This window comes from Hemitrygon akajei, chromosome 7 (genome assembly GCF_048418815.1).
Source record: "Hemitrygon akajei chromosome 7, sHemAka1.3, whole genome shotgun sequence".
Lineage (NCBI taxonomy): Eukaryota > Metazoa > Chordata > Chondrichthyes > Myliobatiformes > Dasyatidae > Hemitrygon > Hemitrygon akajei.
The window spans coordinates 120,763,766-120,787,144 of NC_133130.1; the positions used below are offsets into that span (position 1 = coordinate 120,763,766).

General features: G+C 42.6%; 1 protein-coding gene across 2 annotated transcripts in view; it reads right to left on the bottom strand.

The window, feature by feature from the left end:
* Positions 1-278: 278 nt before the first annotated feature.
* Positions 279-23,379, bottom strand: part of LOC140730875 (ubiquitin-conjugating enzyme E2 L3) — a 94,932-nt gene continuing 71,831 nt past the window's right edge. For both annotated transcript variants that reach the window (XM_073051853.1, XM_073051855.1), the window contains 2 exons: positions 12,451-12,637; positions 279-2,320 (listed from right to left, as the gene is read on the bottom strand). In XM_073051853.1, coding sequence (XP_072907954.1) covers positions 2,166-2,320; positions 12,451-12,637 — 342 coding nt within the window. In that variant the 3' untranslated portion in view covers positions 279-2,165. The remainder of the gene's footprint in view (positions 2,321-12,450; positions 12,638-23,379) is intronic.

The window sequence follows — 23,379 nt, forward strand, 5'->3', positions numbered from 1 at the left end:
TAAATCATACCTCCCCTCATTCTCAAACGCTCTCAGGGAATAATGTCCTAAGCTATTCAACTTTTCCGTATAACTCAGGTCCTCAAGTTCCAGCATCATACTTGTAAATTTTCTCTGTACTCTTTCAATCTAAGTGATATCTTCCCTGCAGATAGGTGACCAGAACTGCACGCAGTACCCCAAATTACGCCTCACACAACTTCATCCCAATGAGTGACAGAAGGAAGTGGGATGTAGAGAGAAAGTGTGTGCTCAGATTTCCAGTAATACACTGCATGAAGAGTAATAAACCGCATGAAGTTTTATTTGAATCCCAAAGTGCCCGGAAGTTTGTCAGATCCAGTTTCATTCACAATTTTCTATACAAACCCAATTGAGACAATTAAGCTTTATCCAGACTAATTTTAATATTGACTGCTTAAAAAAAAATGATTCGGGGTACTTAAGTTGAGAGGGCGGTTGCTACCATTGTACAGACAGTACCTGCAGGTTAACAGTGTACACGAGTCAAAACAGGATACAATTTCAGAGCTTCAGTGGTTAAAATATAAGCCTAAATGACATACTTTGACTAACCTCCACTTACTTACATTTCAGCAGTGTAAATACTTTTTCCAAATATCTTTACCCTTAAGTTCCAATTTCAATTTATTTTCTATTCTTTCCCAGATTAAAACATGGAAATATGTTTGAGGAAAAAACAAAATGGATAATGAGCAACAGATCACCTGCTGTGGGCAACACTGTCTTGCCCAGTGCGAGTTTCCACCCAGTAATCAGGCTGTCTAAGACAGGACAGAAATAGGCATTTTCACCTCAAGTTACAAGATGATTGAAATTTTAAATGTGACAAAGCCCTGAAATTAAACACCCCAGACCTTTACCCGTAGAGCAACGCTGTGATGTCAAATACTTTTACCTCTCTACTGTATCAGTTGGATGCAAACACGTTTTCTGGAGCCAAAGATCAGCATGGAAGGAGCATGGAGGTTTGGCTCAAATTTCCCCAAAACTGAGCCAAGCTGGATGCAAGGTTTTTTTAAAAAAAAAGACCAATCATCTCTACAAATGCTAAGTTGAGGTAACACCATTCCTAAACTAGTGAAGCAGATTGTGCAGGATCTATTCCACAGGTGCACAGAGAGTTTCTGAATCTTGTTAAATGAGCAAAAATCAACCAAGAGGCGGAATCAAATGCCTGAATCACAGCACACAAAGATCTAAACAGTGGCCAGAAGGAGAATACGGGGGACTCTGTCTGCCCATGGAATCACTTCATGCAAATTCCTACTGCTAATTTTGAATTCTCAGTTGATTAATACAGACCACCAAACTGCAAACAGCTTGATGCTGGTTTAAAACATTACCAATTTGAGTCGCCTCACTGTACATGCAACTTGTCAGCATCTGCATGGATGCGGAAGCTCAAGGCAATGTGGACAGTGGCCAATGTTTAGGGTCATGGCCTGACAACCTACGCCAGGGACAAATCCTCTGCAAGTCAGTTAATTCAGAGGTAACCAAGGAATGGGTGTAAAAAAACACTTAAAAAAAAATTAATCCCAAAAATTCCTATTTTGTCAACTTGACTGTATAGTAACAGAGCTAAATTACATTGGAACAGACTGATTTACTCTCGCTGGCCATGTTAGCATTTCCCCTTCCCAGCTTCTAAATACATTGTAGGCCAGGTCCACTTGCAGAACATTCAAAGCTAAAAAGAAAAGTAAACACTTGCCCACCTCCTTCAGGACTTTGTCATTCTTCACTGAGAGATTGGTTTGGATAGCGTAATTTTTATTGAAAGAAAAAAGCAGAGGCAATAAAGGGAAACATGGATTTGAAGGAAAACAAAAAAGCTCAAGAATAGAACACCATCTGTTAAAAGAACTTGTGGAATTGAGAGAGAAAAGTTGTTTACTAAGCAGTGATTTTGTGTTTTTAAACTAGAAAGCAGAACTAGACTGTTTTATTTAAAGTTTTAATCCCATCTGAACAGTCATTATCTAAACCACTTCTGATTATATGAAAACTGTAGAAAGTTAGTAACAGCCACAAGTTAACACCAAAGGTGACACTTGCACGTGTTCAGAGTCCTGCTGGATGGTGTTGTTGAAATGTACTGCCCAGAATCTGATGGTCAGAAAGGCAGTTTGACAGAAGTCTTAGTCCACTGGTCGTTTTTCTGCATATTTCTTAGTAAACTCTTCAGCGTTCTTAAAGAATTTTTTACGGTCCTTAGAGTATTCTTCAGCTAGGTCAGCTCTTAGAGGATGCTCAGGCTGTGGGTCATTGACAAGTGCAATGAGTGACTGGATAACTGAAAGCAGAACAAAATAAAGAGCGTTAAAATGCAGATTTGAAAAGCACTCAAATCACAGAGAGAAAAAAAACCCAAAAGATGACAATTTTCCTGAAACGATCTTCAAAACTTCTAACATTCTTGAAATAAGAACATATTGATATAAATGGTGAGCAGGTCAGCCAATACGCAGAGAGGGAAAGATATAATGTTTCTGGTTGATAATATTTCATAATGCTGCAGGATCTCAGCAGCTCAGCATCTATGGAAATGAATAAACAGTCGATGCTTGAGACAGAGATCCTTCTTCAGCACTGGAAAGGAAGAGAGTTTCTGTGCTGTGTGTGATATATATTGTGTGGGTACACTGTGCACTGGAGGAATGTTGTTTTGTTTGGTTGTGTATATGCACAGTCAGATGACACTGAATTTGACTTGAACAAGTTTCTTGATTCCCCATCTGTAGGAAACAGACTGTGTTTATTCACCTCACGACAATTTCACACATCTCCATATTATTCCCTTATTCTATGAAGTACCAATTGCTCAACCTCTTCCCGTAACTTGGTGCCTCCAGGGCCATCATCATCCTCGTATTTCTCCTCTCAACTCCTTCCAATTTAAAGGCATCTTTAATGGCAGCTGACTAATTAGATGATCTAAAACAATATTAGGCTATATACACACTTTGGAATGTCAACTTAAGGTCCGATTTCCAGTTTGTTTATTGATTGAGATACAGTGTGGAATAGGTCCTCTAGCCCTTCGAGCCACGCTGCCCCCGATTAAACTGAGCCTAATCACTGGGGAACTTACAATGACCCTTTAACCTACCAACCTGTAGGTCTTTGGACTGTGTAAGGAAACCAGAGCACCCAGAAAAAACCAATGTGGTCACAGGGAGAACATACAAACTCCTTATGGGCAGTGATGGGAAATGAACCCAGTTCTCAGATAAGTCTGCACAGCAGAATGGGTGGTCATTAAAATTAGAGTACATTACTACTCGTGGAACGTTTACGTTTATAAAGATAGATATGGATTTTGTTTTAGTTGAAGAGTCAGTTGAGGGGAATTTTCAATTATTTTTTGTTTTGAAAGAAGAGTAAAAGATCTCAGGTAGTGAGTGGGAAATTGGTAAATGGCTACACTCGGGATTTTGTAATACAAAAAGAATTATTCAGCAATTCATTGGAACCCTTTTAGCATATGTGGGTAATGAATCACAGGTGCTCCAGTTCAAAAAGAAGATGGATCACAAACACGAGAAGTTCGCAGATGCTGGAAATCCAGAGAAACACACACAGAATGCTGGAGGAACTCAACATCTCTGGAAATTAATGAACTATCGACATTTCAGTATGAAACCTTCATCTGAGATGGAAGGGGGCAGACAGCAGAATAAAAAGGTGTGGGATGATGGGGGGGGGGTGGAGAAGGAAAGAGGCTAGCTGGAAGATGATAGGTAAAGTCAGGTGGGTGGGAAAGATAAAGGGCTGGAGAGGAAGAAATCCGATAAGAGCAGAGAGTTGACCATAGGAGAAAGGGACCAGGAGGGGACCCTGGGGGAGGTGAGATGAAGTAAGAGGCCAGAGTGGGGAACAAAAGAAGAACAGGGGAGGGAGAATTTTTCTTTTCAACTGGAAGGAGAAATTGATATTCGTGCCATAAGGCTGGAGGCTACCCAACCACTTATCAGTTGCATCTTTTGAAATAATTGTTCTTCTGTGAAGTAAAAAAGTATAAAACAGCACACAAACACCAGTCTCCTCCCACACCCAGAACTCCAGGATCTGTAGAACTTTGCATGTTTATGATGACATTTCAAAGCTGGTTTTTATAATTATTTCAAAATAATAATCAAAATTATTTCAAAATAATCAAATTTTACTGGGTTTTTAATTTTACTCTGTGCACATCTTCAAAACCAACAAAAGCTTCCTTCACCAAAAGAACATAAACGTTCACGGATTATGTATGAAACAGGAAATAGGAGGAACCTCTTGATTCTGCTCTTCTGTTCAAGATCTTCAAGAATCACTAGATTCTTGGTTCTGGAGGACTGGAAAATTGCAAATGCCACTACCACTCTTCAAGAAGCCAGGGAGGCAGAAGGTAGAAAATTATAGGCCAATTAGCCTGACCTCAATGGTTGGGAAGATATTGGAGTTGATTATTAAGGATGATGTTTCAGGCTACTTGGGGGCATATGAGAAAATAGGCCAAAGTCAGCATGGTTTCCTTAACGGGAAATTATACCTGACAAATCTGTTATAATACTGTGAAAAAAAATAACAAGCAGAATAGACAAAAGGAAAATAGGTGGATGATTTTCAGAAGTCTTTGACAAACCGCTGCATATAAGATAGCTTAACAAAATAAGAGCCCAAGGTATTAAAGGAAAGATTCTGGCTGCTTGGCAGGAGGCAAAGCTTCTTCTGGTTGGTTGTGGTGACTAGTGGTGTTCCACAGGAGTCTGTGCTGTAATTGGTTCTTTTTACATTATATACCCATTATTTTGATGACAGAATTGATGGCTTTGTGGCCAAGTTAGCGTATGATATGAAGATAGCGGATTGAATTGAAGAAGCAGGGAGGCTGCAGGACTTGGACAGATTAGGAGAATGGGCAAAGAAGTGGCAGACAGAATAAAGTGTAAGGAAGTGTATGGTGATACACTTTGAGACAAGGAATAAAGATGTGGACTATTTTTTAAATGGGTAGAAAATTCAAAACTCAGAGGTGTAGAAGGGTGGGTTAGTAAGCTTTTTGATTACACAAAGGTTGGGGGTGTTGTGGATAGTCTGGAGTATAGTCAGACATTACAGAGGGACATTGATAGATGCAGAACTGGGCTGAGAAGTGGCAGATGGACTTCAACCCAGTTAAGTGTGAAGTAGTTCATTTTGGTAGGTCTAACTTGAAGACAGAATATAAAATAAATGGTAATCAGTGAGGAAGATCTGAGAGATCTTGGGGTCCATGTTGATTGGACCATCAAAGTTGTTGTGCAGGTTGAGTGTTGATGAGAAGGCATATGGTGTTTTGGCATTCATCAACAGTGGGGCTGAGTTCAAGAGCCGTGAGGGCATGCTACAGCTATATAAAACCTTGGTCAGACCCTACTTGGAGTACTGTGTTCAGTTCTGGTCACCTCACTACAGGAACGATGTCGATACTATAGAGAGAGTACAGAGGAGACTTACAAGGATGTTGCCTCAATTGGAGGGCATACCATATGAGAATAGGTTGAATGTACTTGGTCTTTTCTCCTTGGAGTAGTGGTGACCTGATAGAGGTGTATAAAATGACGAGGGACATTGATCGGGATAGCCAGATGCTTTCCCCCAGGGCTCAAATGGCTAACACGAGGGGGCATAGTTTTATTGTGCTTGGAAATAGGTACCGAGGGGATACCAGGGGTAGGTTTTTCACACAGAGAGTGGTGGGTACATGGAATGCACTGCGGACGATGGAGGTGGAAACCGATACAATAGAGTCTTTTTAGAGCCTCTTAGATAAGTACATGGAGCTTAGAAAAATTGAGGGTTCTGGGCTGGGGAAATTCAAGGCAGTTTCCAGAGTAGGTTACATGGTTGGCACAACATTGTGGGCTGAAGGGCCTGTAATGTGCTGTAGATTTCTACGTTCTATGTTCTATACCATTTTATCCTTAAATCCATAAAACAACTCTCAACCCTTATAATTACCTTCATCTGCATTTAGATCAGCGTTGTAAATTTCTTATAAATTTCTCGTAAATTTGAAATTCTAGCATGCTATGATCACTCTGAACTAGAGGAACTTTTAGTACAGCACAGGAACAGGTCCTTCAGCCTTCATAAGGTAGGCTTATTCAGAAAGTCAAAAGGCATGGGATCCAGGGAAGTTTGGCCAGGTGGATTCAGAATTGGCTTGCCTGCAGAAGGCAGAGGGTCGTGGTGGAGGAGGTACATTCGGATTGGAAGGTTGTGACTAGTGGTGTCCACAAGGATCGGTTCTGGGTCCTCTACTTTTCGTGATTTTTATTAACGACCTGGATGTGGGGGTAGAAGGGTGGGTTGGCAAGTTTGCAGACGACACAAAGGTTGGTGGTGTTGTGGATAGTGTTGAGGATTGGCAAAGATTGCAGAGAGACATTGATAGGATGCAGAAGTGGGCTGAGAAGTGGCAGATGGAGTTCAACCCGGAGAAGTTTGAGGTGGTACACTTTGGAAGGACAAACTCCAAGGCAGAGTACAAAGTAAGTGGCAGGATACTTGGGAGTGTGGAGAAGCAGAGGGATCTGGGGGTACATGTCCACAGATCCCTGCAAGTTGCCTCACAGGTAGATAGTGTAGTTAAGAAAGCTCATGGAGTGTTAGCTTTCATAAGTCGAGGGATAGAGTTTAAGAGTCGCGGGGTAATGATGCAGCTCTATAAAACTCTGGTTAGGCCACACTTGGAGTACTGTGTCCAGTTCTGGTCGCTTCACTATAGGAAGGATGTGGAAGCATTGGAAAGGATACAGAGAAGATTTACCAGGATGCTGCTTGGTTTAGAGAGTATGCATTATGATCAGAGATTAAGGGAGCTAGGACTATACTCTCTGGAGAGGAGGAGGATGAGAGGAGACATGATAAAGGTGTACAAGATATTAAGAGGAATAGACAGAGTGGACAGCCAGTGCCTCTTCCCCAGGGCACCACTGCTCAGTACAAGAGGACATGGCTTTAAAGTAAGAGGAGGAAAGTTCAAAGGGGATATTAGAGGAAGGTTTTTTTACTCAGAGGGTGGTTGGTGCGTGGAGTGCACTGTCTGAGTCAGTGATGGAGGCAGATACACTAGTGAAATTTAAGAGACTACTAAACAGGTATATAGAGGAATTTAAGGTGGAGGGTTATATGGGAGGCAGGGTTTAAGGGTCAGCACAACATTGTGGGCTGAATGGCCTGTACTGTGCTGTATTGTTCTTTGTTTTTTGTTCATTGTGGTGAACTAGCCAAAAAGCACATCAAAAACACCCGAACACTAATTCTGCCTACCTACACTATGTCCATATCCCTGCATTTTCCTCACATCCACGTGCCTATCCAAACATCTCTTAAATGTCTCTAATGTGTTTCCCTCTACCACCATACTGGCAGCATCTTCCGGGCATCCATCACTTTCTGAGTAAAAAACTTATCCCTCACACCCCACTGAAACCGACCCCCTCTCACTTTCAATGCATGCCTTCTGGGTTTAGACATTTCCACCCTGGGAAACAGATATTCTCTGTCTATTTATGCTTCTCATAATTTTGAAAACCTCTATCAGATCTTCCTTCCCTCAGCCTCTGGCACTCCAGAAAAAACAACTGAAGTTTATCCAGCCTTTCATGATAGCACTTACCCTCTAAACCAGGCAGCATCCTGGTAAACCTCTGTTACACCCTCTCCAAAGCCTCAACATCCTTCCTACAGTGGAGCAACCCAGAACTGTATGCAATACTCCAGATGTGGCCTTACCAGAGTTTTAAAAAACTGCAACATAAACTTTACTAGATCATTAAATAATCCTGTCACATTAGATAACAGTCCACTCCCTGGTTGATTCTTCATTGAAACAATCTCAATACATGATAAACTCGTCCTCAAGGTGACTGTTGCTAATTTAACTTGACTAGTCGTTACATAGAGGGTAATTGATAGGAGATTTGTAAGCCAACAGAAGGCTGAGAGTTGGGATATGTAGGCATTTTTCTGGTTGGCAATAAATAGTAAGCATGTGCTGTAGGGGGATGGTGCTGGGCCTGCAATCATTCAAGGTGTACATTAATGACATTGAAGGAGGAATCAAGTACAGTGTATCTAAATTTGTTCAGACTGGTTAATTGAATGGGCAATAGTCTACCAGAGAGGTTGGTAATGTTGGTAAATAGCTGATCAGATTATTATTTAAATGGTGAAGGATTGTATTTAAGAGTAACAACACACACAAAATGCTGGTGGAACACAGCAGGCCAGGCAGCATCTATAAGGAAAAGCATTGTCGACGTTTCGGGCCCAGACCCTTCGTCAGGACTAACTGAAAGGAAAGATACTAAGAGATTTGAAAGTAGTGGGGGGAGGGGGAAATGCGAAATGATAGAAGGCCGGAGGAGGTGGGATGAAGCTAAGAGCTGGAAAGGTGATTGACGAAAGTGATACAGAGCTGGAGAAGGGAAAGAGAGAGAGAAAAAACAAACAACTAAATATGTCAGGGATGAGGTAAGAAGGGGAGGAGGGGCATTAATGTAAGTTAGAGAAGTCAATGTTCATGCCATCAGGTTGGAGGCTACCCAGCCGATATATAAGGTGTTGTTCCTCCAACCTGAGTGTGGCTTCATCTTGACAGTAGAGGAGGCCATGGATAGACATATCAGAATGGGAATGGGACTTGGAATTAAAATGTGTGGCCACTGGGAGATCCTGCTTTCTCTGGCAGACTGAGCGTAGGTGTTCAGATATACTTAGTTTTTGTTTTTTTCTCTCTCTCTGCCCATCACTCTGCCTGTTCTCCATCTCCCTCTGGTGCTCCCCTCCCCCACTTTCTTTCTCCTAAGGCCTCCCGTCCCATGATCCTTTCCCTTCTCCAGCTCTGTATCACTTTCGTCAATCACCTTTCCAGCTCTTAGCTTCATCCCACCCCCTCCGGTCTTCTATCATTTCGCATTTCCCCGTCCCCCCACTACTTTCAAATCTTTTAGTATCTTTCCTTTCAGTTAGTCCTGACGAAGGGTCTTGGCCCGAAACGTCAACAGTGCTTCTTCTTATAGATGCTGCCTGGCCTGCTGTGTTCCACCAGCATTTTGTGTGTGTTGTTTGAATTTCCAGCATCTGCAGATTTCCTCGTGTTTGTATTTAAGAGTAGAGAGGCTATGCTGCATCTTAAGTAAGGAGACCACAACTACTGTACATGTTCATGGATTCACTACTCACTGGGAGAAGCCAGTGTATCTTTTCTCAAGTAAGGAGATGTGATCTGTGTGCATTACCAGTACCTGGAGAACCTGAGTACCTGAGAACAGCAGAGGAGAGTAGATCACCAAGCTGATTCTGGAGGAGGGGTTAAACTATGAGGAGAAAATGAGTCTCTGGGACTATACACACTGGAATTCAGAAGAAGAAGATAGAAACATAAAATTATGAAAGATGCACAAGAGAGAGATGGGAAAGTTGTGTTCATTGGTAGGTGACACTCAAGATTCAGCGGTGTAGATTTCAGAAGCAGATGAAGAGGAACTTTTTTTTTTCCCAGAGAGTAGTAATCTGTGGAATTATCTGCCCAGAGAAACAAGAGACAGCTCCATTAAATATATTTAAGATATGGTTAGATAGACTTTTGCTTAGAAGGGGAATAAAGAGTTAAGTGGAAAAGGTATGCTGGTGGAGCTGAGTCCAGATCAACCACAATCTTAATAAATGATGGCCTACTCCTGCTCCTATTTCTTCTGTTCTGACGATTAAAATCACCCATGACCATTGCAGCATCCCTCCTTATTTTATACACTACCCTCTGTGTAGCTACTGCAGGGGAAATACCAACTACTTCCATCAAGTGATTTCTTATCCTAACTACCTACAGAAAAGATATAAATAAGTTTGAAAGAGTACCAGAGAAAATTTACAAGGATGTTGCCAGGTCTGGAGGATCTGAGTTATATGGAAAGATTGAACAGGTTAGGACTTCATTCCTTGGAATGTAGAGGACTGAGAGATTTGATAAGGTACACAAAATTATAAAGGTATAGATAGGGTAAATGTAAGCAGGCTTTTTCCACTGAGGTTGGCTGAGACTACAACCAGAAGACATGAGTTAAGTTGAAAAGTTTAAGGGGGACACTCAGTCCTCACTCAGAGAGTGTTAGTGTGGAATGAGCTGCCAATGCAAGTGGTGCATGCAATCTCGATTTCAATGTTTAAGCGAAGTTTGTATAGGCACATGGATGGCTGGGGGTATGGAGGGTTATGGTCCCAGTACAGGTCAATTACAGTAAGCAGTTTAAATGGTTCAGCACAGACTAGACAGGCCAAAGGTCCCATTTCTGTGCTGTACTTTTCTACGACTCAAGAATCAGACTTATTATCACTGACATCATCTTTATATGACATCATAGTTATGTAGCGTGTCATATGACATGGGCAATCATGGTCTTTCCATGACCATGATTGTTCTTGGCAAAATTTTCTACAGAAGTGGTTTGCCATTGCCTTCTTCTGGGCAGTGTCTTTAAAGATGGGTGACCCAAGCCATTATCAATACTCTTCAGAGCATTGAACACTGGCGTCAGTAATCGCATATCCAGGACCTGTGATATGTACCAGCTGCTCATATAACCATCCACCACCTGCTCCCATGGCTTCAAGTGATCCTGATTGGGGGAAGCTAAGAAGGCGCTATACCTTGCCCAAGAGAGTCGCATCTCCATCCTGCCACTCAACCACAGATGTGCTGCGAAATTTTTGGAGTGACAATTTTACAAATGTTATGGGACCCAGGAATTTGTAGGCTGACCTACCTAAGTTGAGAATGAACTCTGCCACTTGTAAAAAAAAATCTACTGATTATAAGATCTTAAAAGTCTGACATTTAAACTATTCTGATGAAGCATTCTGATCTGAAACATTGACTATTCATTTCCCTTCATAGATGCTGCCTGACCTCATGAGTTCCTCCAGCATTTTGTGTTACAAACAGGTCAAAGGGTAGAGGTCAGACTAGGAGTAGTCCATTGGCCCTCCAGGCTCAGGGGTTCAGCTCAGGACTAATGGCCCTAATTGGTAAAACAAAACTGTTATGGTCTCCACCCAAGACTTGTGTGACTGACAACAGAGAGGAGCTGAGAGGAAGCTACTGGCATGATGAAGGAAGCCCTGAACACCGTCAGAGATGGAGGACCTTTATTGTTGTCCTGAACACCAGCAGCACAATGGGCAGTAGGCTAGATGCTGCTTAAATTGAAGTGAATTCTTTTTGAATAAAGCCAATTAAAAGCCAGAAGAAATACTAGTATTAAAGCACAATATCAACTTACTTTCTCCTTGGTGTATTCACTACAATAACCTTCAAAAATCATTGTTACCTTGGACCTTGCTCAAACATTGCCAGCAGGGTGCAAGGTAATCATTGTTTCAAAGTAGGGCTCCTGGTTGAGGTAGAGTCACTATCCTCATCTAGCCTCTGAATGCTGCTGGAATGTGGAGGGCATCAACATCCAGATCAGGTAAGGGCAAGCATGGGGCAAACTTTGAGCAGGGTCCTGAGCAGAATAGTCAATGCCAAAATAAGAAGACTTGCCACAAGATTGAAGGGGTGATCATCCAATATAACTCTAAGCAACAACAACTAAACAAAGATCTGATGGTGGACTCCTTGTGGAGTACAACAGCAATGTGAAAATGGCCAATTCAATCCTCCTGGTCCTGTCAGTGAATGCTGGACTTCCACTGATCAAAATGCACACACAAGATCAATTGTTTCAATGACAAGATAAAACACATTCTGTATGTAAAGCTACACACTTACAAAATGCTGGAGGTACTCAGCAGGTCAGGCAACATCTATGGAAAAGAGTAAACGCTTGACATTTCGGGCCAAGACCCTTCATCAGGACTGGAAAGAATGAGGAAGCAGAATAAGAAGGTGGGGAGAAGGGAGGAAGAAGTACAAGGTGGCAGGTGACAGGAGAAACCAGGAAAGGGGATGGGTAGAAATAAAGAGCTGGGAAGTTGATTGATCATAGAACATAGAAAAACTACAGCACAATACAGGCCCTTCAGCCCACAATGCTGTGCCGAACATGTACTTACATTAGAAGTTACCTAGGGTTACTCATCGCCCTCTATTTTTCTAAGCTCCATGTACCTATCCAGGAATCTCTTAAAATACCCTATCATATCCATCTCCACCACCATTGCCACTGGTGGAAAAGGCAGAATCTGATAGGAGAGGATAGGAGATCATGGAAGAAAGAGGAAGAGGAGCAGCAGCAGCGCAGGGAGATCATGGACAGGTAAGGAGATAATGTGCAAAGCTCCCTGATTTAAACACATTGTCATATTTCCATTTCTCCATTTAGAATCAGGAAAGTTCTTGCAAACACTGTTATTTGTAACAGTAACGGAGCCCCATTAACCTTCTCTCACCTTGGTCAGTTCTGGTTGCTGGCTTCCAGTTTTCTGCACTAATGACTGGGAGACAAACTTGTCCTTTTTCATCGATGTTGGGATGATAGATCTTTGTCTTGAATGTAATTTTAGGTGGTTTGAAAGGGTATTCTGATGGAAAGCTTATTTCAATCCTGAAAGCCCCTTTGTCATATGGAGGGTTATCCTAGGAGAGAAGAGGAGCATTTTAATATGGTTGAAAAACTGCTTAGAGAATAAACATCTTAACCAAATAAGCAGAACTGAATTAAATTCCATATTCGGGCTTTCCTCTATAGAAACATCACTAACAACCCAAACCTTTTAAGATACCATGATACTTGAGGTTTAAAACCAGCCAAATTGCATACGAGAGCAACACACACAAAACACTGCAGGAAATCAGGTCAGGCAGCATCTATGGAAATGAAAAAGTAGTCGACATTTTGGGCCGACACCCTTCATCAGGACTGGAAAGGAAGGGAGAAAGAAGCCGGAATAAGTAGGTGTGTCACACCTGGCATGGCTAATACCTTATTTTAAGGTGACTGGAGGAATGTATGGGGGGATGTTATCGGCAGATTTTTTTAAAAACACAGAGTATTAGGTGCATGGACTGTGCTACCAAAGATGGTGCTACAGGTAGATACATTGGGGATATTTAAGAGTCTCTTTGATAGGCACATGGATGACAGAAAAACAGAGGGCTGTGAAGGAAGGAAAGATTAAATTGATCTTGGAGTAGGTTAGATGTTTGGCATGACACTGTGAGGTGAAGAGTCTGTACTGTTCCTTATTACAGCTTTCAGTGGTAACGTATACTAATATTTTCCAAGATATAGGAGCAGAATCAGGCCATTTGGTCCATCGAGTCATTTCATCAAGGCTGATTCATTTCCCAATCAGCCCCAATCTCCTGCTTTCTCACCGTATCCCTTCGTAAGCTGACTAATCAAGAATCTATCAACCTCAGTCTTGAATATACCCAATGACTTGGCTCCCACAGCTGCCTGTGGCAATGATTTCCACAAATTCACCACTCTCTAGCTAAACAAATTCCTTCTCATCTCCATTCTAATAGGACATCTCTCTACTCTGAGGCTCTGTCTTCTGGTCCTGGAGTCCCCCACCGTAGGAAACATCCTCTCTAGTTTCACTCTGTTGAGGCATTTCAACAGGTTTCATAGAATGTAGAAACTTACAGCACATTACAGGCCCTTTGGCCCCCAACATTGTGCCAACCACGTAACCTACTCCAAAAACTGCCTAGAATTTCCCTAGTGCATAGCACTCTATTTTTCTAAGTTCCATGCACCTAAGACGCTCTTAAAAGACCCTACTGTATTCACTTCCACCACCGTCACCAGCAGTGCATTTCACACACCCACCACTTACCCCTGATATCCCCTTGGTACCTATTGCTAAGCACCTCATGTTAGCCATTTCAGCCCTAGGAAGCAGCCTCTGCCTATCAACATGATCAATGCCTCTCATCAGGTTTCAATGAAATCCCCTCCATTCCATTCTTCTGAATTCCAGTGAGTACAGGCTCAGAGCTATCAAAACGCTCCTCACATGATAATCCTTTCGATCTTGGAATCATTTTCATGAAGCTCTTTAAATTCTCTCCAATATCAGCACATCTTTTCTTAAATACGGGGCTAATAACTGCACACAATACTCCAAGTGAGACCTCAGCAATGCCTTATAAAGCCTCAACATTACATCCTTGCTTTTATATTCTAGTCCTCTTAAAATGAATGCTAACATTGGTTTTGCCATCCTCACCACTGACTCAATCTGCAAATGAACCTTCAGGGAATCGTGAACAAGGATTCCCAAGTCCTTTTCATTGTAATACAAATAAGAATTGCTTGCAAATCCCCAGTAAGTATCTATCAAGACCAAAAAGAGTGAAGGTTTAGAAACATTGAAAGCCTACAGCACAATATTAGGCCCTTCGGCTCTCAAAGCTTACCTTACCTTAGAAATTACCTAGGGTTAGCCATAGCCCTCTATTTTTCTGAGCTCCATGTACCTGTCCAGGAGTCTCTTAAAAGACTTTATTGTATCCGCCTCCACCACCGTTGCCAGCAGCCCATTCGATGCACTCACTACTCTCTGCATAAAAATTTACCTGACATCTCCTCTGTACCTACTTTCAAGCACCTTAAAACTGTGCCCTCTTCTTGTGTTTAGCCACTTCAACCCTGGGGAAAAACCTTTATCCACACGACCAATGCCTCTCATCATCTTATACACCTCTATCAGGTCACCTCTCATCCTCCGTCGCTCCAAGGAGAAAAGGCCAGGTTCACTCAACCTGCTCTCATAATGCATGCTCCCCAATCCAGGCAACATTCTTGTAAATCTCCTCTGCACCCTTTCTATAGTTTCCACATCCTTCATGTAGTGAGGCGACCAGAACTGAACACAGTACTCCAAGTCGGGTCTGACCAGGGTCCTACATAGCTCCAAGTGGGGTCTGACCAGGGTCCTATATAGCTGCAACATTATTTCTCGGCTCCTAAACTCAATCCCACGACTGATAAAGGCCAATACAGTGTATGCCTTCTTAACCACACAGTCAACCTACGCAGTGTAGAGTGTCCTATAGACCCTCTGATCCTCCACACTGCCAAGAGTCTTACCATTATTACTACCTTATGCCATCATATTTGACCTACCAAAATGAACTTCACACTTTAGGAAATGTTTTAGATTGAAGATCTCTGTTTGACTCTGTCCAGATGTTGCCTGACTTGCTGAGTATCTGGGGTATTTTCTGCTTCTGTACCAAGTTTCCAGCATGTGTAATTTTTTTGAGCTTTTTGGGTAATATTTTTGCTGCATCCCCCCAACAGGATCCAGAAAAGAGTAGATCCTCTTCTCCACAAAAATGAGGGCTTCTGATGCAAAAGTATTTTTAACCTTTCTTGTTGCAGAACATGCTACATAGAGGTGGGGAGATTCTTAAGTGCTTTAATTTTTCATGCCATATTGTGCAGATTCAAGTAGCATTCTGGACCCTCTTCATTATGAAGGGTTAAGGCAGTCCTGGGTACTTCATGATCTTAAATATTACTGAGACAAAAAGCTGGTAGCAAAAGCAAATCCTTTTACAAGTAAAGCACTCTAGAAGTTCTGACTTCAGCCTCCAACAGCAGGTAAATGCTGTTTTACCTCAGAATAAAATTACAAACACAGTACACAAAAGCAACAAGGTTGACTGGTTCACTAGGCTTTGATAGTTTTCTCTGTTCTAAAGTAGGGTTCCCAACCTTTTGGGAATCTATGTTCTAAAAGTATTAACTGGTGCAACCTTTCAGTAAACATTTGTGAATGGACGATGAATCTATAATAGAAACATCTTTATCAGGTCACCTCTTAACCTCCAAAGCTCCAAGGAAAAAAGGCCAAGTTCACTCAACCTATTCTCATAAGACACGCTCCCCAATCCAGGCAACATCCTTGTAAATCTTCTCTGCGCCTTTTCTATAGTTTCCACACCCTTCATGTAGTGAGGCGACCAGAACTGAGCACCGTACTCCAAGTGGGGTATGACCATGGTCCTATATAGCTGCAACATTACCTCTCGGCTGTTACAGTGCACTGTATGCCTTCTGTGGTTAACCTATAATATACCTCTATTTTATTGCTCTCTTTTTGCATTACAGTTATTTTTTATATATTTCAAATAATTTTGTTTTTAAGTATATATTTCACTGTACTGCTGCCACCAAACAACATATTTTGCAACATACACCAGCGATATTGAATCTGATTCTGAACATCTGAGGTAACTCTCTTAATCAAAGCTGATGGTCAGGACCCAGGAGTTCAAAGTGACTTAATAAATTCCAACCTGGTTTACTGCTTTATCAAAGAGAAACACAATTAGAAAATATTGCTAAGAGATGTAGATACTGCTGTCTTTGATTTGAAGTCTTCATTGAAATAACATTGAAGATCAAAAATCCTCACAATTACAAAAGAAAATGTGAATCAAGGATTTCAAAGGCCAAAGCTAGTAAGGCTTTCACAGTGTTGCTAGGTTGGTGATAGTTATCTTGCTTATGGAAGATTCTTCGTGGGCCAAATGAAAAGCTTAAGATGGATATTGCAGGCAAACAATTAGTACCTGTAAAATCCATCTTAAAATTTTTCACATCCAGATTTACCAACTGCCTATTGGTAAGCCTTGCTCACGTCATTTTATTACAATCTCCATTAGTGAGTAACAACCCATTAAAATGCGTCATAATATTGGTGAGGTGTATGCCAACAGAAGATTTTCTTGTTCTCAAGGGAAATGTGCAATGGTCTAGAAGAGCAACTACTGAATTAATTAAGGCAATCTAATAAGTGTTTATTAAACTTACGACAGAACATCTCCAAACAGGTGAAGCCATATCACTAGCTCATCTCAGATTTTGCTAACGGCGTAATCCCAAAAAAACCTGGTACTGCATACAATTCTGGTCACCCCATTATGTTGAGGTTTTGGAGAGGGCGCAGAACAGGTTTATCAGGATACTGCCTGAATTAGAAAGCATGCAACATGAAGAAAGTCTGGAAAAAACTTAGGTTGTTTCCTCTGGAGTGGCGTTCGCTAAGGGGAGATCTGACAGAGTATGAGAGACACAGATAGAGAGTACTTTTTTCCTAAGGTTAAAATGTTTAAAACCATGCATTTAAGGTGAAAGGGGCAATTTTAAAGAAGATGTGAAGGCCAATTATTTTTTTTGCAGAGAGTAGTGGGTGCCCGGAACGTGCTGTCTAGGGTGGTGGTAGAGGCAGAAACATTAGGGATTTTTAAAGAGATGTTTAGATAGACACATGAATGTGAGAAAAATGAAAGGACGTGGACATTTTGTACGCAGAAGAGTACAAAATGCTAGCCTTTAAATTACTAGTTTAATTGGTTCAGCACAACATTGTGGACCAAAGGGCCTGTTCCCCTTGTGCAAAGGATCAGTGTCAGTTGTACCACAGATGGCAGCACTCTTACCAAGGGTTTGGGTTGCTTCTGCACTGGCTTTAGCTCAAAAATTTTATCCGACATGGAGTATCACAGTAACATTATACACTTGGAGATGCCTTTGCTAATAACATGATCAGAGCCACATCTGGTCTCTCAGATGGATATACAATAGACAAGGCACCATCTCAGACAGCAAAGGAAAGATGCCCAGTGTCATGGTCAGTACTAATCCTACAATCAATATTATTTAGTGAGAGGACCTGACTGGATTGAGTTAACAACATCACTGATTGCTGGGTGAGAAAGCACTGCATTTCCTTTCATTATAACCACAGCGCAAAAACATCCATATTGGTTGTTTGTGTTCCAGAGGATGAATGACTCATATTGCTTTCACCTCTCACAATAACTTGCAAAGTTTCAGAAAGTATTAAGCACGACAATTCTACAAGTTTTGACAATGACTTTTCTATTACAAATTCAAACTTCACCAATTTGTCATTTTGAAAACAGGTGTAAGTAGGCGATTGTAGAGTCACAGAGTTAGACAGCACAGAAACAGGCCCTTCTTTCCAACTGGCCCATGCCTATCATGATTCCCATCTAAGCTAACTCTTTCTGCCTTCTTTTGGCCCAAATCCCTCTAAACCTGGAGTCCGCAGACCCCCTACTTAATTGTATTAGGTCCATGGCATTAAAAAGGTCGGGAACCCTTGCTCTAAGTCTTTCCTATCCATGTAATCTGTCCAAATCCTTTTTAAATATTAAAGTACTTGCCTCAATCACTTTCTCGGGCAGCTCCTTCCATATACTGACCAAACTCTGGGTGAAAAAGATGCCCCTCAAGTTCCTATTAAATTTCTCCCCTTTCATCCTAAACCTCTGTCCTCTAGTCTAGGAGTTGGACTCTGTGCTCCGGCTCCAAACAAAGGTGAAATTTCTTGTCCTGTTCACCTTTTTTTATGAGCAAAGATTATTAAGACAGTGCTGAATATTAAGAACGCTAAGATCTGCAAGGGGAATATTGGAAGCACTGTGCAGTTACAGACTAACATGGTTCTCACTCTGCAGTCTACTACAACGAGTTGGGGAAGTGGCTGTCGGAAGCAGTGCACTCAGAGAAGCTTGGTAAAGCTAGACTTAAAGCAGATCCCTGTTGATTCTACTCGCTTACGTCCAATTGTTGGAAAATAAACTGAATTACCTGTATCTGAACCGGCAGCAGATGCCGGTTGAACACTCATCCGGACAGAAAGGTGGCTTCAAGACACTATTCCAGGACCTAGCCAGAAGCGTCACCTCAGCACTGCAGGACAGTTTCAAAACCACGGACTGGAGTGTATTCAGGGAGGTGGGTACCTATGATTGTCACATCAACATTGATGAATATGTGGGATTGGTGACTGGTTACATAGGAAAAGGCATTGAGGGTTTACCATGATTAAACACCACACTGCCAGGGCAACCAGAAACCATGGCTGACTGTGAAGGTTTGTGACTCTAAGGTCCGCACGGGTAGCACTCTCCCATCCCATTAGGAAGGCAAAGCATGAGTAAACACAGAAAATCCACACAGGCACCACAACACACAGCACATGTGGTAAGGTATACAAACCATAATAGATTACAAGTCCACCCTGAGTGTCACTGACAGCCACAGCTTCTTCCTGCCAGACCGAATGCTTTCTAATCATAACTCAGTAAATTGAATGATGTGACTTAGAGGAAAACTCCCTCTCCCCCAAGGAACAGGCACCCTCTTACCACAGCTGAGATGAGGAGGATCCTAGCCACCTGCATGGTCAGACTGCATACATCATATCTGGTCAGGCGCTGAAGGATTGTGTAGCCCAGCTATCAAAGGTCTTAATGGACATCTTTAATATCTCTCTGAAACAGTCCGCTGTCCCTGCAAGGTTCAAGGCAGCCACCATCATTCCAGTGCCTGAAGGAGTAATGGTAACTGCCCTAAATGATTACAGCTCAGCAGCACTGACTTCAACAATCATGCAGTGCTTTGAGCAGCTGGTAGTGGATCACATAAAGTCCCATCTCAAGCTCCATCATATGCTGAGATCTAGTGCCCCCAAGGCATGGTGTGCTCAGTCCGCTGACGATACTACAGTAACCATGATGAGTCGTCATACAGAGAGGGAGTACAGAGGCTTGTCAAATGGTGTGGGAATCTCAATATGGACAAGACAAAAAGAGATGATTATAGACTTTAGGAAGGCACACATCAACAACTCCCCATTGCATATCAATGGCTCTGCCATGGAGACAGTGAAGAGCACCAGAAGTTCCTAGATGTGCATATAACAGATGATCCAATCTGGAGCACATTCTGCTGCTTCTGTGTGGTGGTGGAGTAAGTGAATGATTGTGGATGGGGTGTCTATCAAGCAGCAGGCTGCTGTGCCCTACTATGTTGAATTGTTGAAGCAGCACTCATCCAGGGAAGTGGAAAGTATTGCACTGGACTCATTGTCTGAGCTCTGTAGATGGTGAACAGGCTTTGGGGTGTTAGGAGGTGAGTTATTCCTTAGCCCTGCAATGGTGACCGCCAGAATATTGGCAGCAGAGAACTCAGAGATGGTAATGCCACTGAACATCAGCAGTTAGCAGCATCAATGCCCGGTGTTTATGTGGAGTGAATGTAACCTGCCACTTATCAGCCCAGGCGAAGATATCGTCCAGGGCTTGCTACATTTGGATGTGGCCTGCTTCATTATTTACACTACACGCTGCATCCACAAAGGAAACAACATTATGGAGGACCCCACGCACCCCTCATACAATCTCTTCTCCCTCCTGCCATCTGGGAAAAGGCACCGAAACATTCAGGCTCTCACGAGCAGACCATGTAACAGTTTCTTCCTCCAAGCTATCAGACTCCTCAATACCCAGAGCCTGGACTGACACCTTACTGCCCCTTTGTCTTGTTTATTATTTATTGTAATGCCTGCACTGTTTTGTGCACTTTATGCAGTCCTGGGTGGGTCTGTAGTCTAGTGCAGCTTTTTTCTGTGTTGTTTTCTATGTAGTTCAGTCCAGTTTTTGTACTGTGTCATGTTACACCATGGTCCTGAGAAAACGTTGTCTCATTTTTACTATGTACTGTACCAGCAGTTATGGTTAAAATGACAATAAAAGTGACGACGACTTGATTATCTGATGCGACATTGAATGGTACTAAACATTGTTAACATCCTGCTTCATATCGTATGACTGAAGGAAGATCACTAGTAAAGTTGACGCTGTTTGGGTCTAGGATACTACCCTGAAGGACTCCAGTAGAGATAACTGGTACCTGACTGACTGACTTCCAACCACAACAATCATCCTTTGTGTTAGGTGGGGGGGTGGGTCTTGCACCTCTGGTGAAGGGATTTGTCATGTCCAATCTGGAGCAGCTCACTCATCTTTGATCCCCACTGGACACTCAGCTCTCACCTATGACTTCAAATAACTGTTTGCATGTGACAGAGACTACACCCCAGTACACCACTTCGACAAGCACGATAAATTAAGTGAGGGTAGCCAGCAGCCTCACATCCCAGTGAGATGGGGACATGCCTGTTCTAGCAACTGAAGTCAGCTCTGGTGGACTGGACAGATGAGATCCAACAGCCAGAAAGGCAGCTCTGGAACACTTTGCAGAGAACAAAGGACATGACGAGGCACAGAAGTAGTCATGGTCATCCACTGCAACCAAGGAAGATCCCGACTGCTCGTATCAATGGACCTGGATTTCCAAGGTTGAGAGAGTGGAAACGTCCCAATGCAATGGCTTTTCCACTTTAAGAACTCCCGCACAGGATTCCTGTCATGGTGGGATACAACAGACAACCACCACACTTGAAATCATAACATGAATGCAAGTGGTAACAGTAATATGTATTTTTAGTGCTTTATCAAAAATTCACTGGTTCTACCATTTAAAACTGTGAAGATGGTGCCAGCGGACAACATGACCAAGGGGAAGATCCCCCAGATGGTTCATGAAACTTTATGTCTCCTTTTCCTTTCAAATGTGGGTCAGCTACTGATGGAGCCTGTGATCTACATTTTGGTGGTGTGTTTTAAGCGATCGATACAGCCTTGAGGCCAAGAAGCCTGGAGCCTCCATTTCTCGCCAATCTTGTCAATTAAAGCACTAAGATTGAAGTCACTGAGGCAAGTGTGGAAGATGAGCAGGTGTTCAGTGCCGTCTACCAGCCTCTCACTAGGTGCTGTCGGAGGAAGGTGTCAGAGTGTGACGATCTCTCACTCACTGCTCCTGAAGGAAGGTCCCTATGTTGAATTGTCTCTCTCTCCCCCTCAACCCCCATTGATACTGTGGGATCTTGGGCAAGGTTAAATTGACGCAGTTTGTGGAGTGGACTCTGCAGTTCACTTTGTGACGAGTTTCTGGTCTGTCTTTTTTTTGTTGTTATTTTTGGGTGATTTTGAATCGGCGGAGCCTGCAGATAATAGCTGAATAATTAAGATGGTTTCAATTCAGTGTAGCCCTATAACTAGAATCTGTGGCATTCAAGTCTGGCGATCCAGGTCTGTACCAGAAAGAAAGGTTGAGAATGTCCTTGAATACTCCCACTAGTTGGTTGGCAAAAGTTTTCAGAGTCTTATCAGGTACTCCCATCAGGACTTTCTGCCTTGTGAGGGTTCACCCTCTTTAAAGACAAGCTAACGTCAGCCTCCAAGATAGAGATCATAGGGTCACCAGGTACAGCAGGAATCTTCACATCTGCAGTTATATTCTCACTTTCAAAGCGGGCGTAGTTCATCTGGTATTGAAGCATCATGCTTTTGGGTTTCGCTTTGTTGAAAGTAATGTCTTGCAAACCCTGCCAAAGTTGTCATGCATCCGATGTCGCCTCCAATCTCATTTGAAATTGTCTCGTCTTTGAAATAGCCCTCCACAAGTCATAGAGTTTGGACGCTTGCGTGCCTCAATGAGACCTGGAGAGCTATGCTGGCAGGAGTCAGGGTCTTGTGCTTTGATTCTTGCTAAGGTCACCCATGCCAAACAGGTCAATGGGTAGAGGCCAGACTAAAGAATGGTCCACCAATCCTCCTGGTTAAGAAGGTTCAGTTTAGGGCCAACAACCCTGACTGGTCAAAAAAAAATTGCTACAGAAAAACAATGAAGATCTTTCTATATCTGGGTGCGACAGAATTTCTGAATCTCCACCTCCACCTGGATCTTGCATGACTGACTGCAGTGAAATCCTGAACACTATCAAGAGGACCCTGAACCACACCTACAACACAATTCTAATCTGATGAAAAACAGATATGGGAGCACAGAGCAACATCTGGAAATCTCCAGGAAGGACTTCTTTGTTGCTGCTGCTGTTGCGAGGTTTGGGTCTCTGCTGAGAAGAACAGGTCCCCAGTCCTTGGGGTCTCGTTGCTGATGGCCGTTGGCGGGGGCGTTGTAGTGCACTCGGCAGAGGATGATGCTTGGAGAGGCTGTACCAGAGGGGAATGTCGAAGGCTTGGAGGTTCGACGGACTCGGAGTCCGCTGCAGTTGGGGTGTTTTCACCGTGCGCTGCGTCTGCAAGGCTGGGTTCGATGCTGTGGAAGTCCATAGCGGGGGTACTTCCTTCTGCCGCCTGCATGGGATGACGAGTCTATCGAGACCCCGCGGACTTATGGAAACTGTGTGGCGGTTTCTTTCAAACTTATAGTCTTTTAACATCTTTGGACTATTTTTACTGTGCCCATGGTCTGTTTTTTAAATCTATTATGGTATTGTCTGCACTGTTGTGACTATATGTTAATTATAACAATATGTAACTATGTGGTTTTGTGTAGGTCTTGTAGCTTTAGTTTTTGGTTTGTTGGGTGGTAGAGTTGGTCTCTTGACTTGGTGTGTCTAGGTAGTCTTGTTTTGTCTGGTGGGTTTGGGGCTCCTTTCCGGGGAATGCGCTAAGATGGT